Here is a 24,592-nt window from a genome sequence, read left to right as displayed (position 1 = left end):
AGGCACACGTCAGGGCACCTCAGCCCAGCAGCAGCGGAAGGTTTAGGACAGGACACAAGGGACACACCAGAGCACCTCAGCCCTGCAGCAGCGGAACGTTTAGGACAGGACACCAGGCACACGCCAGGGCACCTCAGCCCTGCAGCAGCGGAAGGTTTAGGACGGGACACAAGGCATACGCCACAACTGCCCAGCCCTCCCCAGCTCCTGGCCGGCTGCTGTTGCCCGGCCCCGCCGCGCGGGGGCGCGACACCTCGCGGTGCCCCCTAGCGGTGCTCGGCCCTCTGCTGCCGGAAGTGCCGGGCGGTGCGCGGCGGACACGGTCCGGGCGGCTCCCGCGCCCCCGGCGCCGCGAAGTTCCTCCGCCTCTGCTCCCCTCCGCCGCCCTCGGTCTTTCTGCGTCCCCCGCGCCGCCCCCCGCCTGTTCCGTGGCCGCCTGCCGGCGGCACGGTGCTCTCGCGCCTCCGCCCCGCCGCGGGGAGCCGCCCTAGCCTGGCCGCCCCGCGGGCACCCGGCCTCTGCGGGGGCGGCGGGCGGAGAAGTAAAACCAGGCCCCGGCACGGACGCGGGGCTGGAACCGGAGCCGCCACCGCCACGGGAAGGTGAGCGGGCGCTGCCGGGCCGGGTGAAGAGGGTCCCCGTCCGGTCCCCGAGCGGGAGGTGGCTTTGCCTTGGCCGTCGGCGAGCTTGGGGCCCGGCTGTAGTTACCGCCGGGACAGGAGCTGCGGCCGCAGCGCGGTGCGGGAGAGCAGCGGCGGGAGCCGGGCAGACCGGCGGGGGCTTAACTGGGGCAGCCGGGCTCGGGTCGTGTCCTGCTTGTCAGAAGAAGCTCGACCCCCCTCCAGCCCCCTGCAGAAGGCGCCACGGTGTTGCTGTCCCGGAGGCAAGGAGCAGGCCACGGCTCGCTTCAAAGCAAGGACACAACCACCCTCTGACTTCCAGGATGGCTCCAGTTGCAGATGCCATTAGCAGGATTATCAGGGCCTGCTGGGTCTTCTTGTTCTTTCTGTGTGTGGTTTTGGTGGCATTGCTGATTCTGGTGCTTTGCAGTCCCTTTGTAGTTTGGACTGGAACGTTCCCCAGAGGTTCCACTTACACATTTCTTATGCTGACGTCGTGTGGTTTGCAGCATTAGGTGTTGCAGTGCTACAGGCTGGGGTCAGAGTGGCTGAGAGCAGCCAGGCAGAAAGGGACCCGGGGGATACTGGCTGGCAGTAGCTGAACAGGAGCCAGCAGTGTGCCCAGGTGGCCAAGAAGGCCAAGGGCATCCTGGCCTGCATCAGGAACAGTGTGGCCAGCAGGAGCAGGGAGGTCATTCTGCCCTGTGCTCAGCACTGCTCAGGCCACACCTGGAGTCCTGTGTCCAGTTCTGGGCTCCTCAGTTTAGGAAAGATGTTGAGTTGCTGGAAGGTGTCCAGAGAAGGGCAACAAAGCTGGGGAGGGGTCTGGAGCACAGCCCTGGGAGGAGAGGCTGAAGGAGCTGGGGTTGCTTAGCCTGGAGAAGAGGAGGCTCAGGGGAGACCTTCTTGCTCTCTACAACTACCTGAAGAGAGGTTGTAGCCAGGAGGGGGTTGGTCTCTTCCCCCAGGCAACCAGCATCAGAACAAGAGGACACAGTCTCAAGCTACACCAAGGGAGGTTTAGGCTGGAGGTTAGGAAGGAATTCTGCACAGAGAGTGATTGCCCATTGGAATGTGCTGCCCAGGGTGGTGGTGGAATCACCATCATTGGAGGTGTTTAGGAGGAGACTGGATGGGGTGCTTGGTGCCATGGTTTAGTTGATCAGATGGTGTTGGATGATAGGTTGGACTCGATGATTTCTGAGGTCTTTTCCAACCTGGTTTGGTTCGGTTCGTTTCGGTTCTACTCTACTCTACTCTATTCTATTCTCCATAACTGGTGCTCCTAACAGGATCAGGAGGGGTTCAGCTCTCCTAGGCTCTGCTGGCTGCAGCTGGAGACCACTGTTGTAGTTTAGTTCAGGATTTTTCTGGATCATCTGCTAGAAGCCAGTGAAAGGAGTTGTCTGATAGCTTTGTTTGCACCTCCCTGTCAGAGCAGAGCCTTCACAAGTCAGTGTGTGCTGTAATTAGGCAAATGAGGAGCTGCATCTTTTTCATCTGAGGCAAATAAATACAAGCTGCTCTGTAGGGAAGTTGAGCTTAAAGGGAAAATGTTTAATTAGAACTGCACAACAGGAACTGTGTCACTGGGGGCTGTTAATACAAGAAGTCCTTTAAGGGTCTCAGCAAAGGGATGGGAGGCAACAGGCAAACATTGCAGTAAGAGGAATTTTAGCTGGAATAAGGAAAGTAGAGTAAAGAGAGTTGAGGCTGTTCAGCCTGGAGAAAGGACAGCTCCTGGAAGGCTTTGTTACAGCCCTGCAGTTCCTGAAGGGGGCTTACAAGGAGGCTGGTGAGGGACATTTTACAAGGGCTTGTAGTGATAGGATGAGAGGGAATGGGTTGTAGCTTGAGGAGGGGAGATGTAGACTGGAGATTAGGAAGAAATTGTTTACAAAGAGGGTGGTGAGACACTGGAACAGGTTGCCCAGAGAGGTCGTGGATGTCCCCTCCCTGGAGGAGTTCGAGGCCAGGCTGGATGAGGCCTTGAGCAGCCTGGGCTGGTGGGAGGTCCCAGGCAGCGGGGTTGGAACTAGATGGTCTTGAAGGTCCCTTCCAACCCAAGCCATTCTATGAGTCTGTGAAAAGCATTTTCACCATGAGGGTGGTCAAGCACTGGATTAGGGCCCCAGGGATGCAGTGGGATCTCCATCCTTTGGCAATGTTACAAACTGGACTGGCCCTGTCCCTGAGCAGCCTGATCTGACTTCTTAGTGAGCAAGAGATCGGCTGAGTGCTGTGCAGTGAGTCCTTCCAATAGATACCATTTTGTGATTCTCTCCAAGCTGAGGAAACTCTTATTCAGTGTGGAGTTGGCTGTCCCTGGGAGAAGGCAGGGCTTCAGCTGTGTCCTCTGTGCCTGGCAGCAAAGAAGGTGTCAGATTTTCATTCCTACTACAGGTGAGTGCATAGCTGTGCAGGTGAAGTTATAAAACTGTGGTGATTGCATCTGAGGTCTTGCATCTACCATTAGAGGCAAAGGACAAGTAGCATTTTGCAAGGCTGACGTGTGTGGACAGGACTTTAAATGTACTTGCTGAGGATTTTGTGTCTGGAGAAAGCCATAAGCAATTTAAGAGGCAGTAGGCAGGAGAGAACAATTGTAAGGAGGCTTTAAGAGCTGTATAATTTTGAGCAATCTCTAAAGCTCTGTAATCACCCCTTGGGTTTTGAAAAGTGTTTCTGTGCCATAACCCCTGCTCCATATTGTTCTCCAGCTAGTAGGTGGATCCACTGGAGAAGTCCAGATGTACCAATCTGATAAATATTGTAGTGTTGATGCTACTCCTAAATCCTGCTTGGTCTCACGAGCTGTGTTTCTGGTCCTTGCTGTGGGTGTTTGCTGCCTGACAGGTTCTGGAGTTCGGCTCTGGCAACTGGAATGAGAAAGAGCTTTCCCTTGCTCTCCCACAGGTCTCTCTCTCCTGTCCTTCCCCCCCTAATTCACCCCCCCAAGCACACCTGCATGAAATCAGTGAAGTGCATGTCGCTGATGCTACGTGCTTGCACAGCACCGAGGATTATCAGCTGCTCCTCAACACTGGCCCCAAGGACATGCTGAGGAGCAAACTGCTGTAAGCCTGAATTGGTGGAACAGGCATGGGTTGTGAGAGCAAAGTCCTTGTCACAGGGTCAGCTTTCTTCTTCTTAATAGGAGTCACCTTGAGCAAGGTGGCTAGAGGCCAATCTCAGACAGAAGGAAAAGGAACATCCTTGCTCTGTCAGAATGGGGAGGGGGGGATGGAGAGATAAGTGAATGAGTTCTGCTCTAGTACACATTTCAGTATCTCCTACCAAATGTGGAGTACAGCTGCTCTCCTTCCTAGTTTTTGTGGTCATTGGGGTTCTGATGGTGTTAGCAAAACAATCTCCTGATTTTCAGTCCCTTGGCTGCTCACAAGGACAGGGCAAGACTAAAGGAGGAGTAGGCACGTGTCTGTCTAGGCGTAGGAACTCTGCTGTAAATCAGCTTTCAGTCAAAACCCAAACCCCACCAACCCCAAGCTTGGCTTCTCCCAGAAACTACACTTCCTAAGCCATTTCTCTCCACAAGCCTGTGTTACTATAGTTGGAACATGCTCTTATTCCCACTCCTGACTAAGAGTTACTTCAAATCTTGACCAAAAGTTTATTCTAGACTAGGATCACTTTCTTCTAGTCTAGGAAAACTTTTCTCCACCAAGATATTTATGTTGGTTTAGAACTGCAGATAGCCATGTGTACAGGTTTTGCCATGTTTGGATGATGAAGGGAGCAACAGATTTCCACCTAATTCTTACAAAGCTAAGAAGAGTGTTACTCCAGGGCTGCAGAAAGCCTGTGGAGGGGAGATTGAGGCTGGATATTAGGAAGAAATTCTTTCCAGTGAGGGTGGGAAGACACTGGAACAGGTTGCCCAGGGAGGTAGTGGGTGCCCCCTCCCTGGAGGAGTTCAAGGCCAGGTTGGATGAGGCCTTGAGCAGCCAGGTCTAGTGGAAGGTGTCCCTGCCCATGGTGGTGGGGCTGGAGCTAAATGATCTTTAAGGTCCTTCCCAACCCAAACCATTCTATGGATCTATTCTGTAAGTCTGTGAAACAGCTCAGAGAAGTCTAGCCCTGAAACTTTGTAGGAGCTGGTGCTGGAGAAGAGATTCTTTAAAACAGACAAGGTGAAGCCAGAGCTGTTAAAACTTCTGGAGCATTTTCCATGATCCTTTTCCTTGTCCTTTCCATTGCCTCTCAGTGTTGTGCTCTGGGGCTCAGTGTTTTGCTCTCTGTGAGTTTCCAGGTACAGTTAGAGGTCTCTCTGCTTGGCCATCTTCCTCCTGAGTCATCCTGTGCTTATGGATAATGAAAGTGTCCAGTAGGTATTTTATAGCACTGGATTTGAGATTGTAGTTAGTGCCTGGAAGAGGGTTTGGAGTGTGCTGTGTGAACCTAATCAATGCAGCTCTCTGAAGACAGAAAATGAGGTGGCAGTGGGTGTTGGTGACATCACACATCTGGATCTGCATCAGTTGAGCAGTGTGTAATGAGATAAGGATCTTAGCCTGGGATGAAACAATGGCATTCCCTTTCTCAATTAGAATTGTCAGCATTTCCATTGCACAAAAGGAAAGGGCTGAAGAAAATGAAGTGAAAGTTTTGCTGTGTGAACCGTTCCCTTTCGAAGAGGTGCTGCTGGGGCGTGGGGTGAGGGGGATGTGAATAAAACGCAGCAGAGAGGAATTTGCCATGACTGAAGAGTACAGGCAGGCCTGTGGGGTTGAAGGAGCTTTATTTTTTTTTCTTAATCTGCTGGTTTCTGTTTTCAATCAACCAGGAGATGATAGGTGGAAATGAATCCTGTACTGCAGGACCGATGCCCATGTCCTACCTGACCTGCCTGACTTACATCCTGGGAGAATGGACTGGCGTGGAGCACATTGAAGACTATCTGAGTTATGCAGTCTACCTTCTATGGGTGCTTTTGCCACTGGCAGTAGTCTTTATACTTCCAGGAAGTATCATCATCCTCTTTTATACTTCCATTCTCCTTCTCCATATTTACAAAAGGAAGAATGAACTAAAGGAAGCTTATTCCCATGACTTTTGGGCTGGTGGAAAACAAATGTTGGCTACCCTATGGGATGGACATGGAAGAATATGGCATGGTAAGCAAGATCTGACATTGCAAGCTGCTGAAGCTCCTCTTCCTGCTTTAGCTTTCAGAGTTAGCAGTTTCTACCTGCTTGTTGCTGCTGTTGCAGGAAATTGAAAATCCAGGCCATTGGTTTTTTCATTCATTTTCTCAATGACTGCCAGTGGTGCTTCAGAGGAAAAAAAGCCACTGAGACTTTCTTGGATGGGCTTTAACCCTGGCTTGCCAGCTCAGCCCCCTACAGCTGCTCACTCACTCCCTCCAGATGGGATGGGAGAGAGAATCAGAAGGGAGAAAGTGAGAAGGCTTGTGGGTTGAGATAAGGACAGCTGAATATGTAAAGCAAAAGCCATGCACAGCAGGAGTGCCAAACAAGGAATTCATTCACCACTTCCCGTGAGCAGGCAGTTCAGCCAGCTCCATCATGCATGACAGATACTGGGGAAGACAAATGCCATCACTTGTAATGTTCTCCCCTTCCCTTCATCTTCCCCCCCAGCCTGACATGCTGAGCATGATGTCATGTGGGCTGGAATGTCAGGGAAGAGATTATCCAGCAGATTATCTGGGCCCTTTGGGTTTGTCTTCCCTCAATAGACTAAAGTCATCCGCAGAGCCAGAGAATTAAGTAGGTTGGAAGGGAGCTCTGAAGGTCATCTAGTCCAAGCTCCCCTTTGGTTAGTTGGGACCAGCTGTCCCAGCTGTATCACAGTCTCACAGTATAACTAAGGTTGGAAGAGACCTTGAGGATCATCGAGTCCAACCTATCAACACAGGCCTCAGGACTAAACCATGGCACCAAGTGCCACATCCAATCCCCTCTTGAACACCTCCAGAGATGGTGACTCCACCACCTCCCTGGGCAGCACATCCCAATGACGAATGACTCTCTCGGTGAAGAACTTTCTCCTCACCTCGAGTCTAAACCTCCCCTGGCACAGCTTGAGACTGTGTCCCCTTGTTCTGGTGCTAGTTGCCTGGGAGAAGAGACCAACCCCCACCTGGCTACAGCCTCCCTTCAGGTAGTTGTAGAGGGCAATGAGGTCACCCCTGAGCCTCCTCTTCTCCCGGCTAAACAACCCCCTGAGTTAGAAAATCCTGTGTCCCCTCCTAGCTTCTTGTGCACCCCCAGCCTACTCACTGGTGAGGTGGTGTGAGGAGTAGCAAAGGCCTTGACTCTGTGCAAGCATTGCTCAGCAACAGCTAAAACATCCCTGTGCTATCAGCAGTGTTTCCAGCACAAACCCAAACCATCACCTCATACCAGCCACTGGTGAGGAAAAATTACCTTTACCCCAGCCAAGCCCAGGACAGGATGGAAAATGTTTTGTCTGAGGCATTTATTCCTTTGCTGCTACCAGCTGAGGTCTTTCATCCAGTTGCATAAAGATATAGTTAGGCCTTTTGGGTTTTGTTTTTAATTGCTGACTTTAGTTTTGTTTTCCTTTTCCTCCTTGCTCCTGGATTTCCTCATTCCAAAAGGACCTGCAGAGTTTGCTCTGCTAAAAATTGGATCCATTATTTCAGAGCCAGGATATGAGCACTGGAGGTGAATGCCGGTCCCCTGGCAGCCAGCGTGTCAGCATCCTTGGCTTGCACTTAAGCAGTCTTTTACCACACAATGCCAAGTGATGGCTAAAAGGAGCACTTAGTTCATGCAATAGTTGCTGCTTAGAGCTCAGAACTGTTACAGATCCCTGCTTTTTTCCTTTTCTTTCTCTGGATTTCTGACAGCTACTCTCTATCAAAACTAAGGGCTCTGCTCCTTGTCCTTCTGCTATTATTTCTCACATAAAGAGAGGCTTAATAAATGATTTGCCTTCTCCTTTCTGGGGAAATCACAAGCCTCTTTCAGAACCATTCAGTCTCAATGCAGCTAAAGGAGAGAGAGATGTTTAAGAGCAATTTACATAAGGAACAAATCCTTCTTGAAAATCATCTCTATTTGTTCTCCAGTCAAAGGGAAGCAGGTTTTCAAGGCTTTGATACCCAGATGGTGCAGGGGCTGTATCAGATAGGCTTTGTAAGACTAAGATGTAACTTTCAAATCTGGCAAAGTACACTAGACCAAAATCAACAGCTACATCAAAGAGCTTTAAATGCTCACTTCACAATAAAAAGGTATTTACTTTGGGTGGGTTTTTTTTCCCCCCATAAGAGAATGATTTAAGGCCTTGGCTCTTTTCATTCTGTGTAACTTTTCCTTTTTGTAAGGTTTAACTTTTTATTTACACAGGAAAAAAGTCTGACCCAGTCTCTCATTGGCTTCCTTCTGCCCTGCCAGCTGCTTCCACATTCTCTATACACTTCTCTTCCTAAAGAAGGCAATGTTTTGTGATTGGGTTTTCCCCCCCACCCCACACACACACACTTTGCTAACCAATGTATCCTAAGAAGAACTTTTCATCTTGAGTATAAACCCAACCATAAATAACCCCACACTCAGAAAGCTCCAGACTGGTGTGTGTGATCCCATTGACTTCACATACCAGTGCTAGATAGGTGTCATTCTGGTTTTGGAGCACCATTAGTGGTCACCTGGGAATGTGCAGGTGATATCCTGGCAATGTCTTGCAGCACCACAGGTATAGAAAGGAAAATAGATTCATAGAATGGTTTGGGTTGGAAGGGACCTTAAAGATCATCCAGTTCCAACCCCACTGCCATGGGCAGGGACACCTTCCACAAGCCCAGCTTGCTCAAGATCTCATCCAACCTGGCCTTGAACACCTCCAGGGAGAGGGCATCCATGGCCTCTCTGGACAACATGTTCCAGTGTCTTCCAACCCTCACTGGAAAGAATTTCTTCCTGATAGCCAGTCTGAATTTGCCCTCCTCCCTCAAGAGGGAGAAGAGCAGCATCATTAACAAAAGTAATAATGGAATAGGAGTTGCAGACCTGATTAAGTGACAGGCTTTGGGCTTTGGGTTTTTGTTGTTTTGTTTTGTATTGTCTTTCTTATTTAACCCTCCCCCAAACAAGATGCTGCAAGAATACTGCTCAGGATTAACTGAATCCATTTTGTACCATTTTAGGCTGGAGGTGAGGAGAAAGTTCTTCCCAGAGAGTTGTTGGCCATTGGAATGTGCTGCCCAGGGAGGTGGTGGAGGTGTTCAAGAGGGGATTGGATGTGGCACTTGGTGCTATGGTTTAGTAGTCATGAGGTGTTGGGAGCACAGGTTGGACTTGATGAGCTCTGAGGTCCTTTCCAACCTTATTGATTCTATGATGTGCTTGGGTAGTTTGTGTTAACTGAATGTATTCTGCACTGTTAACTTCCTTAGAAATGTAAGGTCGGTGAGAAACTTGTGTGGGAGGTTTTTGTATGTTGTAATTAAACATGTGAAGCCCCCAGTAGCTTTTAGTACTTAGTGCTGGGAAAATGGAGCAGCTGTAGCTCTGAGAGAAGTAACAAAGGTAAGCTTCACATCCCTGAGTAAAAGGAGTCAAGTAAAGGGATGCTGGCATGTCAGATCTTAACCAGTTCCTGGTGGCAATGAACTCTCAATAAATACTAGCTTGAAATGTTGTGTTTCACCACTCCAGTCCTTATTTTGATGTCTCTGGAGCCATTGATCCAGAGCACTCAGCAGCCTTGACGACAGGGAACTGCAGGAGAAATGATACAGTTTAAGACAGGGAGGCAGTGTTTTGTTCTCAGGGGGTTTTGTTCTTTCTTTCAGTGTGACTCCTCTGCTTTACACAAAACTTGAATTCCCTGTGAAAGCAACTCAGGAAATGCCACAAGTCACCTCTTGACTTTCTAGTGGTGGCTTTGCTCTTACTATCAATTGCTATCATTGTCACTCTGCCAGCTTGCCATGGGTTAGTTTCTGTGGGGTAGCACTGTACCAAACCTGACATCCTTTATGCCTTTGACTCCTAACAGGTTATGAGCTTCATGGGACTGAAAACATTCCTGAAGGACCAGGGCTTATTGTGTTCTATCATGGAGCTACTCCTGCTGACTGCATCTATTTCATGGCTAGACTTCTGATAGAGAAGAAGAGATACTGCTATGCAGTAGCTGATCATTTTGTCTTCAGGTTACCAGGTAACCCTACTTCATTGTGAGCAATCACTTTGGGAACTCTGCTTATGTATTTACACAGTATCATAGTATCTGTCAGGGTTGGAAGGGACCACAAGGATCATCTAGTTCCAACCCCCCTGCCATGGGCAGGGACACCCCACACTAGATCAGGCTGGCCAGAGCCTCATCCAGCCTGGGCTTAAACACCTCCATAGTATCATAGTATCTGTCAGGGTTGGAAGGGACCACAAGGATCATCCAGTTCCAACCCCCCTGCCATGGGCAGGGACACCCCACACTAGATCAGGCTGCCCAGAGCCTCATCCAGCCTGGGCTTAAACACCTCCATAGTATCATAGTATCTGTCAGGGTTGGAAGGGACCACAGGGATCATCTAGTATGATTAATAAAAGCTGTGCCACAGGAACACAGCTCTCAGAGCAGACATTCAAGCCAAATACAGTGGAAGTGTTGAAGTGCAGCTGTTTCTAACTTGTCATTTACAAACAAGGAGTTCACAGGCTGGACCAGGCAAGGATGGGTCATGCTTCTGGCTGAGCAACACCTTCCTGGTTTGGAAACAAGATCACAGGAGGAACAATTGTCTCTGTATTAATTGGTAGCAAAGACTTCAGTAAGATCATGGAATCACAGAATGGTTTGGGTTGGAAGATCAAGAGAGGATTGGATGTGGCACTTGGTGCCATGGTTTAGTAGTCATGAAGTATGGGGTGACAGCTTGGACTTGATGATCTTTGAGGTCTCTTCCAACCTGGCTGATTCTATGATTCTATTCTGTTCTAGCTATTCTATTCTATTCTAGTTCCAGCTCCCCTGCCATGGGTAGGGACACCTACTAGCCCAGGTTGCTCAAGGCATTATCCAACCTGGCCTTGAACACCTCCAGGGAGGGGGCATCCACCACCTCCTTGGGCAACCTGTTGCAGTGTCTCCTCACCCTCACTGTCAAGAATTTCTTTGTCATCTCCAGTATAAATCTCTCCTCAAGCTTCAATCCATTCCCTTTCACCCAATCACTGCAAGTCCTTATGAAAGGTCCCTCCCCAGCTTTCTTGTAGGCCTCCTTCAGGTACTGGAGAGATGTTTCTCTTTTTGTTACTACAGGCAGTGTAAACTAATTGAGAAATCAGTTTTTTGGAAGCAGTGCTGTTAAAGCTGACAGAATTAGCCTGGAGAGAGGATGCTTTTTTGTATCCCACCCAGCTGAGTATGGTGGGCAGTGGAACCTGTCCCCAGGAAGACTTACAAGTAGAATCTTCTTTGGAGGAAAGCTGTAGAAGTGTCTGCAGTTTGTGTGTTAAGTTTTGGCTGGACAGCCCAGTGACAAACACTGCTGGTTGGAGAAGCTAATTACCTGAGGGGTTTGGGTTGTGTGTGAGATACAGTAGTAGCCAGTTCTTTTCCCAAGCTCAGTTTCTGGCCTTGTAATTGATTTCCTGAGTTTACAGGAGTCTTCTCTAGTGTGCTGATGCTTTTGGTGGGAACAAGTCTTATCACAAACCTGGCCTTTGGCCAGTATGGCTTTATTGCAGCCTTGTCCCTGAAAGCTGAACTTTTCCAGCCTGATAACAGCATGGTGTTGCCTCTACCACTGCTTTTGCCAACAGCCTGGGATTTGTCACTTGCTTATCCAATCTTTTGCACACAGCTGACTAACAGGACCTATTTCATCACGTAGATTTGGCTCCATGCTGCAGCTGTTAATACTTGTGCACAGTTGTTTATCAAATGGGAGGTTGTTTTGGCTTTCTCTGTTTCTGCTTTAAACTAAAGTTCTAGGTGTGAGCATCCTCAGGAGTCCCCCAGATGTTGCTGAGTAGCATTGCAGAGGCATCTGGCTGAATGGCTGGTCTAGAAGAATTGGCTTCAGCAGTACAGTGTCTGCCTGCCAGCTGGTTTCTACTGGCATTCTTCAGGGGTTGATACTGGGAGCGGAGCTGCTTGGTGTTTTCATTGCACACCTGGATGAGGGGAAAGTCACTGATGATAGCAAACTGGGAGAGCAGTTGATGTGCTGAGGGTTAGAGATCCTCTTCAGAGTGTCTTCACAGAAATGAACTGGCACAAATGTCCCAAACTTCAGCAGAAGCAAGTGTGAAGTTGTGCAGCTGGGATGGAACAATCCCAAGTGACAGTTCTCTGAGTAGAAGTCCTTTGCAGGAAAGGACTTTGGCAGTCCAGAAGGAGCTGAGTGTGAGTCGGCAGCTTGCCCTAGCAGCGGAGAAGCTGATCTGCAGCTTGGGCTTTTTTACCATGAGTGCAGCCAGCAGATTGGCTGAAGAGGGTTTTTTTTCTTCCCTTGGCTTGGCAGCTGTGCAAGCACATCTCACAGTGTGGGGTTCAGTTTTGGACTCCCCAGCACAGGACAGACATTGACACACCAGGGCGTGCTCAGGGAGGGGTGCAGGCCTGGAGCACACAATGCACGAGAGGCTGGGAGACTGCATTTGTTTGGTCTGCACCAGATAAGGGTGGGGAAAGGGGTTACTGGTGTCCTTGGCCACCTGTTGGGAGGATGGAGAGGAGACAGAGGCTCTTTTCACAGGTGCACAGCAGTAGAATGAGAAGCAGCAGAGACAAGTTGCAACACAGGCAAGGTTTAGGAGATGTGTGGGAAGATCTTTTAGCATGAGGGTGATCAGACACCTGAGCAGCTTGGCTAGACAAGTTGGGGAATCTCCATCACTGGAGACTTTCAAAACTCTGCTGGGTGAGGCCCTGAGCAGCCTGATCTAGTTGGACCCACTTTGAGTGGGAAGTTGGACTAGGTGACCTTCAGAGGTCCCTTCCAACCTACATAATTCTCTGGCTCTGTGGATGAATTTAGTTGTTGAGGGAAGACAAACCCAAAGTGCCCAGATAATCTGCTGGATAATCTATGACTGGCAGCCCAGGCCTGGCTCTCTGTTCTTGGGTCACTGCTTCTCTTGTGATCAGATCAGAAAGACTGCCATAAGTTTGTCTTGGGACTAAGACTGCCTGGTCTTGATCAAGTGTTCAGATTAAACTGGATGTCTTTCCAGAAGATGTTTCAGTTATGCAGGAGAAATGGGAGGGGAAGTGTGGGTGAGCCTGCAGAGGGTCAAGGATCCTCTCTCTAGTGCTTAGTCTTGAAAGACACAGCTTGAGAACTTAGGGAAGGGAATCTAACCTAAGAAGAGATCTCCTGGAGATTTCTGCTGAGCATTGTCTTCCTTTCATGTCTCAATTCATGCTTGATCAGTGCTATGTGGGCTTCTGTTGCTTGCATTGTGGGACAGAGGGATATGAGAGATGGTGCTGTGGCTTTTTTGCCTTTAATACTGGAGTTCAGTCACAGCAAGAACCCCCACATTCCCATGGTTTGTAGTTCTTCTGTAGCTGTGTACTGCTCAGGGAGACAGGGATTCTCCTGTTCCCAAGGAGTGCCTTGAGGACTGAGACTGCAGTTGTGTATGGGCCAGGTCTGCTCCCTAGGGCCATCTGGGAAGCCTCTGTAGAAGGTCACTTGCTAATCCTTCTGCAGTTTCCCAGAGGAAAGGAGCTGTGGCTTCTTGTCTGGTGCATACACAGGGTGTTGCATGTGGATTAGGTGTTCTGCAGAAATGTGGTTACCTACAGTTGTGGAAGGTTGCATTCAGTGCCCTAAGTGATTCCTCTCTCCCTGTGGTCCTAAAGGCCCACCAGGGAAAACTGCTGACACCCTTGCCATCACCAGGTAGCTGACACTGTGAGACAGGTGCAGAGCAGCTTGTGCTCTGCCCTCATGTTTATGAGCAGATCTTAATTATGTATAGATACAAATCAGGTGTAATTATACCCACAGCAGCTACAAAGACTAGTTAGAGATCAGAGTTTAGTTAAGACTAAAACTAATGGAATGCTGCCTCATACTCTCCTTCCCAAGCCCTTAGTTTATGCAGGCTGTAAGGGAAGACAGATTTCTATCTTTTTAACTATGATATGGATTTTTCTTCAGTGGATGTGTGTGAGACAAAGAAGTGACTGCTGGGCTAACAAACTAGTCATTTGTTAACCTGGGGTTAAAGAATGAAGGTCTGTTATGGGGTGGGGCAAACTCAGCTAGATCAGTTCTGTGTCTCTGTGGCTGATAAGGATAGGATAGGATAGGATAGGATAGGATAGGATAGGATAGGATAGGATAGGATAGGATAGGATAGGATAGGATAGGATAGGATAGGATAGGATAGGATAGACCAGGTTGGAAGAGACCTTTGAGATCATTGAGTCCAACCTATCATCCAACACTATCTAATCAACTAAACCATGGCACTGAGTGCTTCATCCAGTCCCTGCCTAGGCAACCCCATCCAGTCTCTCCCTAGGCAACCCCATCCAGTCCCTGCCTAGGCACCCCATCCAGTCCCTGCCTAGGCAACCCCATCCAGTCTCTCCCTAGGCAACCCCATCCAGTCCCTGCCTAGGCACCCCATCCAGTCCCTGCCTAGGCAACCCCATCCAGTCTCTCCCTAGGCAACCCCATCCAGTCTCTCCCTAGGCAACCCCATCCAGTCCTTGCCTAGGCAACCCCATCCAGTCTCTCCCTAGGCAACCCCATCCAGGCTCTCCCTAGGCAACCCCATCCAGTCTCTCCCTAGGCAACCCCATCCAGTCCCTCCCTAGGCACCTCCAGTGATGGTTGTTTGCTTCAGTGGGAATCTCCAAGAAAGAGAAGTCATAGAATCCTAGAATGGTCTGGGTTGGAAGGGACCTCCAAGGGTCATCCAGTCCAGCCCCTCCAACTCTTCCCAGACAGGTAGGTTTGTTGTGTTCTGAGATGGGGATCTGCACGCAGTGGCAGTATGAATTAACCTGTCCTCATTCATTATCCCACCCTCCAGGTTTTAAAATACTACTTGATGCACATGGAGTCATGCATGGACCAAAAGAAGAGTGTGTCAGTGCTCTGAAGAAGGGCTCCCTGCTGGCCATTGCCCCGGGAGGCGTTCGGGAGGCGCTCTTCAGTGACGAGATGTACACAATCATCTGGGGCAATCGGAAGGGCTTCGCTCAGGTGGCCATCGATGCACAAGTGGTAGGTGGGCCAGGACAAGGGGTACAGGCAAAGAGTGCTGGCTGTGCAGAAGTTTCTCCCAGGGGAAGCTGTTTGCTTTATCATACATGTGGTGTTGCATTGCTGAATGGCATGAGTGTGCTCTGCTTGCTCCCACAACTACTTTTCAAGACTCTTGTTGTTGCTTTGGAGTCAGCTCAGAATAATGCGGTCAGGAGATGGAGAGGTAAAACAGGACTCAGGCTCAGTGCTTGAAAGCCTTATAAGGACCTTCCTCTTTTATATTGCTTCAACTTTGCTTCATTCTAAAAGGAACTCTTCCATTTTACAGCCAGCAGACACTTCACACCCTTCAGACCCCTCCCTGGAGGTGTTTGAGGCCAGATTGGGTGAGGCCTTGGGCAACCAAGCCTGGTTGAGGGGCGTTCCTAGCTGAGGGGTTGGAGTAGATGATCTCTGAGATCCCAGGTTCAAAACCAGCACTAAAAACTTGAGATGTTCAGCACCACTCCAAATATTCAGCAGCAGAAGTAAATCATGGGACAGGTATTGACTGTGACCCATCCTGTGTCAGCATGGCAGAGATGAATCAGACGGGTTTAGGGTCCCAGTCCTGTCAGTTCTTCCCTTGGAGCATAGACATCAGACAAGAGTTTAACCACTTCAATCACAACTCTGCAAACACTGCTGGACAAGGGGAGGCCTAAATGCTCCATAGGTTGTAGAATCCTGGACTGCTTTGGGGATTATGGACTTGCTGAAACAGTGACTCCCTGAAGTCTCATCCTGCTCTCCACTTTGAAACCTCCCAGCGGAAGCTTGCAGAAGAACTCTTAAGAATATTTTGCTCTCTAGATGTCCTTGTCTGAGAAACACTTCTGAAATTAACTTGCTTGTGGGGTTTAAGTGAGGTGGAAGTTTTTTTGGTGCTATCTTTGTTAAATTCTTACCTCATTTTTTTTCCCCCTCCTAGCCCATCATTCCTATGTTTACACAAAATGTCCGAGAAGGAGTCAGGACGTTAGGAGGAATAAGTAAGATATTTTCTGTTTTATTTGTTCCCTCTAGTTTTATCTTTCCCTGGGTATTTAGTTTATCTCTGTAGGAATAACCCCCACAATCCCCACATGAGCCAGCAGTGTGACCAGGTGGCCAAGAAGGCCAATGGCATCCTGGCCTGCATCAGGAATAGTGTGGCCAGCAGGAGCAGGGAGGTCATTGTGCCCTGTACACTGCACTGGTTAGGCCTCACCTTGAGTCCTGTGTCCAGGTCTGGGCCCCTCAGTTTAAGAAAGATGGTGAGTTGCTGGAATGTGTCCAGAGAAGGGCAACAAAGCTGGGGAGGGGTATCTGGAGCACAGCCCTGTGAGGAGAGGCTGAGGGAGCTGGGGTTGCTTAGCCTGGAGAAGAGGAGGCTCGGGGTGACCTTACTGCTCTCTACAACTACCTGAAGGGGGGTTGTAGCCAGGTGGGGTTTGGTCTCTTCTCCCGGGCAAGCAGCACCAAAACAAGAGGACACAGTCTCAAGCTGTGCCAGGAGAGGTTTAGGCTGGATGTTAGGAAGAAATTCTTCCCAGCAAGAGAGACTGGCCATTGGAATGTGCTGCCCAGGGAGGTGGTGGAGTCACCATCCCTAGCGGTGTTTAGGACGAGACTGGATGAGGCACTTGGTGCCACGGTTTAGTTGATTAGATGGTGTTGGATGATAGGTTGGACTCCATGATCTTGAAGGTCTTTTCCAGCCTGGTCTGATCTATTCTATTCTGTTCTGTTCTATTCTATTCATTTGAGGTTTGACACCAGCCTTGTTTCTGGAGCTTTCCTCTCTGGTAGTGTTCAGAGATGTTACTAGGGTTTAACATCAGCATTAGCACTGATCTCAGCTCTGCTCCACGTAGCAGTCTGCCTTCACAGAAGCTCTAAGGAGAGGAAAATAGGAGCCAGAAAAAGGCAGATAGATTTAGAGCACTTTTGTTCTCTGCCTCTATCTGCTCAGCCAGCTTTAGGTTTTCTGCCCTGCTAAGAGGCAAGCAGGAGTCTGCAGCTGACATCTAATATCTTTAAATGTCCTCCTGAAGCTCTGTGCTTGCAGCTCTGCCTGGACATAAACATGAAATGGTTTGGAATGTATTTAATCTGCACTTGGTTTACTATTCAGCACTGAACCTGTGGTTCCTCACAGAGCCTTCCATTTGCCTGCTCTCTTTTCTCAGCTCTTTGGGTCTTCCAGCCAGCACACAAGGAGATGGGTGTATGTCTGAAGGGTTCACCTCTGGGCTGATTGGATGCCCATATCCCTGCTGATCAACTAGTGTTAAACCTCCTGGGCTTATATTGCCCAACTTACTACTAGCAGAAAGGGCCTGACCAGTCTCCTCCACACCACATGTCCTGCCACCTTCCACCAGCCCAGGTTGCTCAAGGCCTCATCCAACCTGGCCCAGGACACCTCCAGGGAGGGGGCACCCATGACCTTCCTGGGCAACTTGTTCCAGTGTCTCCCCACCCTCACTGTAAAGAATTTCTTTGTAACATCCAGCCTACACTTCCCCTCCTCAGGCTTTCTGCAGCCCTGGGGTAACACTTTTTTCTTAGCTTTATAAGATTTAGGGGAAAATTTGTTCCCTTCATCATCTGAACAAAACCTAATATAAAGACTATTTCTGATGCCCTAGACCTCAGTGGGACTGAACAGAGCACTCTTCCAGCACTAGTTTCTTAGGCTAAGCTGTAAAATCAACTGTACTGTAACCTGTACTGCATAGTGTTCCCTTCCTCTTCATACAGGCAGCTACTGGGCTTTTCTCCTTTCTTCTCTTTGCATCTGTTGTTTGGAGGAGAGCTTTCATACCAAGTTAGAGTGGAAACTGGTCTGCTGTTAGCTACCAGAGTGCCTGCAAGAAGGCCTAGAAGGGACTTCTCACAAGGGCTTGTAGTGATAGGATGAGAGGGAATGAATTGAAGCTTGAGGAGGGGAGATTTAGACTGGAGATTAGGAAGGAATTCTTTATACTGAGGGTGGTGAGACACTGGAACAGGTTGCCCAGGGAAGTTGTGGATGTCCTCTTCCTGGAGGTGTTTCAAGGCCAGGTCGGATGAGACCCTGAGCAACCTGGTCTAGTGGGAGGTGTGCCTGCCCATGGCAGGGGGATTTGAACTGGATAATCTTTAAGGTCCTTTCCAACCTAAACCATCCTATGACTCTGTGATTAGCACAGCTTTCAGGAAATGCCAGTCAAGGGTAGAGCAGCACTTGAGCTGAGATGTCCTTTGAGAACCTGGGGCAGGGGCTGCATTACCTGGCAAGTCAGTTGCACTTGTAAGAGGTACTGAGAAAAAGCTTCACACAATAATCCCAATCTCTTTCTGTTTTGGTTTCTCTCTCCCCTTTCTGCCCTCCATTTTCCTGTTTCTGCTTTCCCCCCTGATTCTTTTGGCTTCAGGGATCCTGAGGACTCTCTATGAGCGCATCAGGCTGCCCATAGTTCCTCTGTACGGCGGCTTCCCGGTCAAGCTGCGAACGTTCATCGGGGAGCCCATCCCATATGACCCAAATGTCACTGCTGAGGAGCTGACTGCAAAGGTAAGCTGTGCATGTGTACAGAGACATTGTCTTAATGTATGAACAGCACAGAGATGACTTCATCTGACCCCCCAACTCTTCTCTTTCCTTGCAGACCAAAGCAGCACTCCAAGCTCTAATAGAGAAGCACCAGAAAATACCAGGAAATATATTTAGGGCTTTAATGGAACGATTTCAGGCACAGAAGAAAGATGATTAAGGTCTTCTGAGCAAACTGCTCTTTAGCTATAATGTTCTTAAAGTCAGATTTGTAACTTATTCATTCTTCTGATACTAGGTTTGAGATACTGTCCTTGTGGTACTGCTGTATAACTGAAGATGTAAAACTCTTGCCCTTGCCCTTCCCTCTCTCCAGTACCGAGCTCAGGAACCCAAACTTTGAACCATTTGAGAGCTTAGTTTTTGCTAAGTGCATTCCTACCTTGAAAGTGTGTTTTTCAGAAGTGACCCTGCAAGTCTTCATCTACATGGTCTCTTGTCTTTTGGTTTTGTTTCCCCCACCTGTGGTTGCTCTTTAGCCTGAGTGTCAGATCTGCTGCAGAGCTAGAACCTTCCCGTCGTGATCAGCATCACTGGACCCAGGTTTTGCAGCCCACACAAACGCTGCCCAGCACTTATAAAAACCTTCTCTAGGTCTTGTGCTGCTGGGGAACTGGTTCTGTGGCCTGCAGAACCTCTAGATACACCAGCAAAACTTAGTTATGGCATTTAGATTTACTGGGGGAGCTCAGAAGGAGCTTGGAGGAGCGAAAATTGATCAGAGAATTGCTGTGAACCCAGGAAGTTTGTTCTGGAAACAGCCCTGGTGAATGAGAACCCAACAGCAGAGCTGCTGTTCCAAGCTGACCCATCTTGGAGATCTGCCCTTCAGCAGAGAGCTGTCCTGTGGTGTTCTCAGTGGATCTACAAATTCTCCTTTGGAAGAGTGAGCCAAGCACTTAAGCCTGGAGCAGTGGAAAGGAGAGCACTGCTTAGTCACGCGAGTCAGAAAGCTTTGTTGTGAGGGAAAGACAAAAACGGGTGCAACAGAGCAGTAGTGCTTTGGAAACCATGGAGAGCCATTCCCAAAGAGCCTGAAACTGTCTGTGAACTGTTCAACACCCAGAGCCTTCAAACAGTTATTTATCTAAGTTATTAAATCAGGGGTGAGAGGGAATTCCTTTGTGCTTTCCTGAAGTGGGGAAGGAATGAAGAGGGAAGGGCTTCAGGCCTGGGCTTTTGTGCACTCCCAGTAAGTGATAGTATTCTGCTTGTTCTGAACCAAAGCCTGTGCTTTTTGGGGTTTTTTTTCCCCCCTAATCCAAATAGGAAATATCTGAAATATTTCTTCTGATTGCCAGCAAGTTTGATCTGCAGTTCATAAATTAACATCTGGGAGCTCTTTAGTTTTGGGATGAGGACAAATTCCTCAAGGGAAAGACAAAAAGAGGTTTGTGCTCTGTTGCACAATCTTCTTTCAGTGTTGTTGGGGGTTGAGCTTCAAAAAACCCCCCCCAAACAACTACCTAAAACCCAATCACACAAAGAACTCAACCACCCAACTTTGTATTCCATTTAGGCTCCATCCCTCCCACCATTTGAGCCATGCTTTGTGCCCTTTAAAATGTGTAAATCAGTGATGCTCACAGTGCATGTGGGTGATGCCCTCAGTTAGGCAAGCATCACTTTCTGGGCAAGAGTCTAGAAATTGCAGTTTACAGAAGGCCCAGGCTTGCTTTTGTGGTGTTACATTCCATCAAAGGCATTTTGTGTGGTGTTCAATTGACTCTCTTGGAGGCTGAGGAAGAATCATGTTACAAAAAAGCCCATTTCTGAAGTGACTGAAATGGCTTCAGGGTTGCTTGGAGGCCTGGTTGTGTTCTTCTGATTCATCAGGGTGTTTTAAAGAGCTCTGATGCTAACTAAGTGTGGCATTAAAAGTGATAATGCCCAATTCCTACATTCCTGTGTCAGAGCAGCACTTCAGTTTGACTTTGGTTTTGCTGTCCCTCCTGAGGAAAATGTCCTTCAGCCCCTAGTGTGAAATCCTCCAAGGCAGCTGCACCTATCCCATACATGTAACAGAACTATCAGACTCTGGGGTTCTGCAAGGCACAAGCAGAGACATTTGGGATCTGGGAGTTTGTGGAATTTGTTTTACTAACTGTATGGTCTGTTGGATGCAGTTTTGTCCCTGGAAGTATTGAATGATGGTTCTAAAGACTGAGGGGCAGTATTGTTACTCTTCAAGTGTTGATATTTGTATAGACCTTTCCTATTTATTTCTATATATAGTAAGGAAAAAACTGTAAAGCAGACAACTTTCCAATAAAACTGACACCTGGAACAGGCTTCTGAGGCTTTGTGCTGGGGTTGAGCTACCTGAGGTGATCCATGGCCTGCCCTCAGTGCTTTTGAGCATACCCTTGAGAAGCATGGCATGGAGACTCATAGAATGGTCTGGGTTGGAAGGGAGCTCCAAAGGTTCTCCAGTCCAGCCCCCTCTGCAGTAAGCAGGGGCATCCTCAACAAGATCAAGCCCTGTCGAGCCTGACCTTGAGTATCTCCAGGGATGGTGCCTCAACTATCTCCCTGGGCAAGCTGTTCCAGTGTTCCAGCACCCTCATGGTAAAGAAGATGCTGTGACCCAGGATGATCTTGCTTGGTGGATGTAGAGGGATGGAAGGAACAAAGCTGCAGAAGGAACGAAGAGCAACTCAGACAACAGTGGATTAAAGGACAAAAGTCACACAAACAGCAAGACCTGAGCTTCAGTAGTTGGATTCAGTGCTGCAGGAAGCCTCAGCAGTACCACACTTCAGTGTCTTTTAAGATTGCACAGCAGAAAGTGTCACAAGCACAGACTGGTAAGGTTTGGTTGTGCACACTTGGGGTGTGGATGGTTGTGTGCTTGATCCGATGGAAAAATGGGGCAGACCTGGGGAGAGACAAGGTTATAAGCCAGGCTTCCTTTTACTGGGTGTTGGGCAGGAGACAGGCCCTGGTTAATCTCTGGATAACTAAAGGCATTCCTGGTGTCTTCATGCCAGCAGCATAGCCAGGGTCCAGGTGTTAAAAGCTGTTTGGTAGTAGAAACAGACTGACTGCCGTACTGACAGCTCTCTCTCCTTATCTGCCTGCAAGACCCAGATCTCCTGCTGTCCAATTTGCTGTCCTGTTGTGTAATAGCAGAGCTGAGTTTGAACAGCTATTATTAGGCTGCTTTTCATATGAAATTAATCACTGCAAGTGCAAGGCAGAGCAGTTAATCAGCATTGTCAACACAATGGTGTGGCTCATCCGGTGCCGGGTTTGCTGGACCATTACGTTGCTTCATCCGATTACTCTAGAGAAGGCTACAGCTGTGGGGACACTTGATGTGTTAGCTCCACAGTGGTTAATCCCTGTTAAGCCCATCAGAGATGCTAGGCTGCTTTCCTGCTGTTATTTTTCTTTGCACCTGAGAGTTAACAGGACCAAAAAGCAGGCCTGGAAGTGTGTGAAATTGCTCCATTGGTGTGGGAGCGCGGAAATTGGGGTTAAGTAAAATAATCCTCCAAAATGTTTCTGCTGAAACTCCATGAGGCAGTCTGATGTCACTCACTGGCTTGGTTCATGTCACTTCATGTCTGTGAAGGTCCTTGCCAGCAGCAAAGATAATCACAGAGTGGTGGGGTTGGAAGGGACACCTCTGAAGATCATCTTGTCCAGCCCCCCTGTTAGAGCAGGGTGACTTGGAGAGAATCAGCCAGGAACACATCCAGGTGGGATTTGAAATGTCTCCAGAGAGAGAGACTCCACAACCTCTCTGGGCAGCCTGTTCCACTGCTCTACCACCCTCAAAGTGAGGAATTTGGTTTTTTTCCCTTATGTTTACATGGAACCAAAATTAGAAATGGTTTAGATTCAGATTGAATGTTAGGAAGAAGTTCTTCCCCACGAGGGTGGTGAGGCACTGGCACAGGTTGCCCAGGGAGGTGGTAGAAGCCTCATCCCTGGAGGTTTTGAAGGCCAGGCTGCATGTGGCTGTGAGCAACCTGATCTAGTGTGGTGTCCCTGCCCATGGCAGGGGGTTGGAACTGGCTGATCCTTGAGATCCCTTCCAACCCTAACAATTCTATGATTCTAACTTCTAACCTCCTGTGCTCCAGTTTGTGCCCTTTGCACCTTGTCCTGGCACTGAACAGCGCTGAGAAGAGTCTGGCTCCATCTTCTGACACCAGAATGTATTTCTACAACAGATCAATGATGTTAGTGTCTTATATATATATAAATTCAGAACTAGCCAAACCAAATAGCAGCCTCCACACTTTGCAGTAGGGAGGTGGTGGAGTCACCATCCCTGGAGGTATTTACAAAGAGACTGGATGGGGCGCTTGGTGCCATGGTTTAGTTGCTTAGATGCTGTTGGGTGATGGGTTGGACTCGATGATCTCAAAGATCTCTTCCAACCTGGTTAATTCTGTATTCTGTATCTGCTTGTTTGCTCATTTTTAACTTTTTTCCCCCTCCCCTTATTTTGAGTAATTCTGTTTTGCACAGAAGGTTGCAAATCTACCACTTAACTGCCTCGAGTTCTGGCGCAGCACAGGCCGGGCGCACACCATCTGTCGCTTCCCGAAGTGCTTGGGAGTTGTTAGAATGATCTCTTCGTGTCAGAAGATTGGTCACCAAAGTGTAATAAACTTTGGAGCTCGAGGGAGAGGGCTTGGCTTTTTTTTCCTGAAGCAGAAGTGTTTGCCTGCACTTCTCACTTGGGAGTGTGTGTGTCTGAAACGTTACAGGAAGGTAAGATGCCATTTGGAATTAACATCAGGCTGCCTACACAAGGCTGACCCAGTGGGTTTTTTTTCTTCCTCCTTCCACCATGGAGCTGTGTTGGCTGTGGCAGAGCCAGCTCTGCAGACACTCCTTTGATCAAAATGTCTCCTTACCATATAAAACCCACTCCTGACATCACAGAGTCACAGAATTTCAGGGGCTGGAAGGGCCCTTGAAAGATAGAATTAGATTAGAATTAGAATAGGAATAAGGAATAGAATAGGAATAAGGAATAGAATAGGAATAAGGAATAGAATGGGAATAAGGAATAGAATAAGGAATAGAATAGGAATAAGGAATAGAATAGGAATAAGGAATAGAATAGAATAGACCAAGTTGGAAGAGACCTTTGAGATCATTGAGTCCAACCTATCACCCAACACCATGAAATCAACTAAACCATGGCACCAAGCACCCCATCCAATCTCTTCCTAAACACCTCCAGTGATGATCATCCAGTTCAGCCCCCCTGCCAGAGCAGGATCACCCACACCACATTACACAGGAGCACTACACATCCACCAAAGCTTTTGAAGTCTCCTGTCCATTCAGAAATGGAGGAAGGGTGTCCAGGGTGTCTCATGCCCAGGGAAGGGCAACAAAGCTGGGGAGGGGTTTGGAGCACAGCCCTGTGAGGAGAGGCTGAGGGAGCTGGGGTTGCTTAGCCTGGAGAAGAGGAGGCTCAGGGGAGACCTCATTGCTCTCTACAACTACCTGAAGGGAGGTTGTAGCTATCTGGGGGTTGGTCTCTTCTCCCAGGCAACCAACACCAGAACAAGAGGACACAGTCTCAAGCTGTGCCAGGGGAGGTTTAGGCTGGATGTTAGGAAGAAGTTCTTCACAGAAAGAGAGATTGGCCATCGGAATGTGCTGCCCAGGGAGGTGGTGGAGTCACCATCACTGGAGGTTTTTAGGAAGAGACTGGATGAGGCACTTGGTGCCATGGTTTAGTTGATCAGATGGTGTTGGATGATATGTTGGACTGGTGGGTGATCTCAAAGGTCTTTTCCAACCTGGTTAATTCTATTCTATTCTGATTTTCTTTTGCTCCCTAGGCAGTGGGTTAATTTTCTTAACCAGCAGGCAGAGCAGTTGCAGGCATGCCTGCTTCATGGGTGTTTTATTTTTACTAGGGACTTCCACATTCCAAACAGGCTTTTTGGTATTTTGATCTTGCTTTGTGAGAGTGAGCTTGGGAGAAAAGTCTTCACTGCAGCTTGGCTCAGTCCCTAGAGACATTAATGAAAACAAAAGCCAAGTCCCACAACTGAAGCAAACACACCCAGACCCCAGAATCGTTTTGGAATCCTCATTCTGGACAGTCTTGAGTTCCATTTGTAGAAACAAATCCTGGCTCCTTTCCTCCTTGCAAAACCTGGCACTAGCACAGAAGCAGCT

At 48.6% G+C, this 24,592-nt stretch overlaps 1 protein-coding gene across 3 annotated transcripts; it reads left to right on the top strand.

Moving 5' to 3' along the window:
- The first annotated feature begins 321 nt into the window (after nucleotides 1–321).
- LOC137455706 (DGAT1/2-independent enzyme synthesizing storage lipids-like) lies at nucleotides 322–23,071 on the top strand. Of its 3 annotated transcripts, XM_068166748.1 has the most exons (8): nucleotides 322–602; nucleotides 2,909–3,023; nucleotides 5,425–5,755; nucleotides 9,633–9,797; nucleotides 14,639–14,832; nucleotides 15,785–15,845; nucleotides 18,255–18,394; nucleotides 18,489–23,071. In XM_068166748.1, the coding sequence occupies exons 3-8, from the start codon at nucleotides 5,428–5,430 to the stop codon at nucleotides 18,591–18,593; spliced, it is 993 nt and encodes a 330-aa protein (XP_068022849.1). In that variant the 5' UTR covers nucleotides 322–602; nucleotides 2,909–3,023; nucleotides 5,425–5,427; the 3' UTR covers nucleotides 18,594–23,071. The 3 variants fall into 3 exon arrangements, with proteins under 3 accessions (XP_068022849.1, XP_068022848.1, XP_068022850.1); XM_068166747.1 differs by lacking the exon at nucleotides 2,909–3,023 and having other exon boundaries at nucleotides 323–602; XM_068166749.1 differs by lacking the exons at nucleotides 322–602; nucleotides 2,909–3,023 and adding an exon at nucleotides 4,958–4,965.
- Nucleotides 23,072–24,592: the final 1,521 nt, after the last annotated feature.

Source organism: Melanerpes formicivorus, unplaced genomic scaffold (genome assembly GCF_026170545.1).
Source record: "Melanerpes formicivorus ecotype bairdi unplaced genomic scaffold, bMelFor1.0.p_v2 SCAF_105, whole genome shotgun sequence".
In the NCBI taxonomy this organism is placed as follows: domain Eukaryota; kingdom Metazoa; phylum Chordata; class Aves; order Piciformes; family Picidae; genus Melanerpes; species Melanerpes formicivorus.
Note: the sequence above shows the minus strand (reverse complement) of the source record. Positions and strands in the feature narration are given on the sequence as shown.

Bases quoted from the DNA above. Each gene is read 5' to 3' on its own strand.
- LOC137455706 (XM_068166748.1), top strand. From the start codon at position 5,428: ATGATAGGTGGAAATGAATCCTGTACTGCAGGACCGATGCCCATGTCC. The intron at 5,756-9,632 runs GTAAGCAAGATC...GACTCCTAACAG, and splicing joins ACATGGAAGAATATGGCATG to GTTATGAGCTTCATGGGACT. The intron at 15,846-18,254 runs GTAAGATATTTT...TTTTGGCTTCAG, and splicing joins CAGGACGTTAGGAGGAATAA to GGATCCTGAGGACTCTCTAT.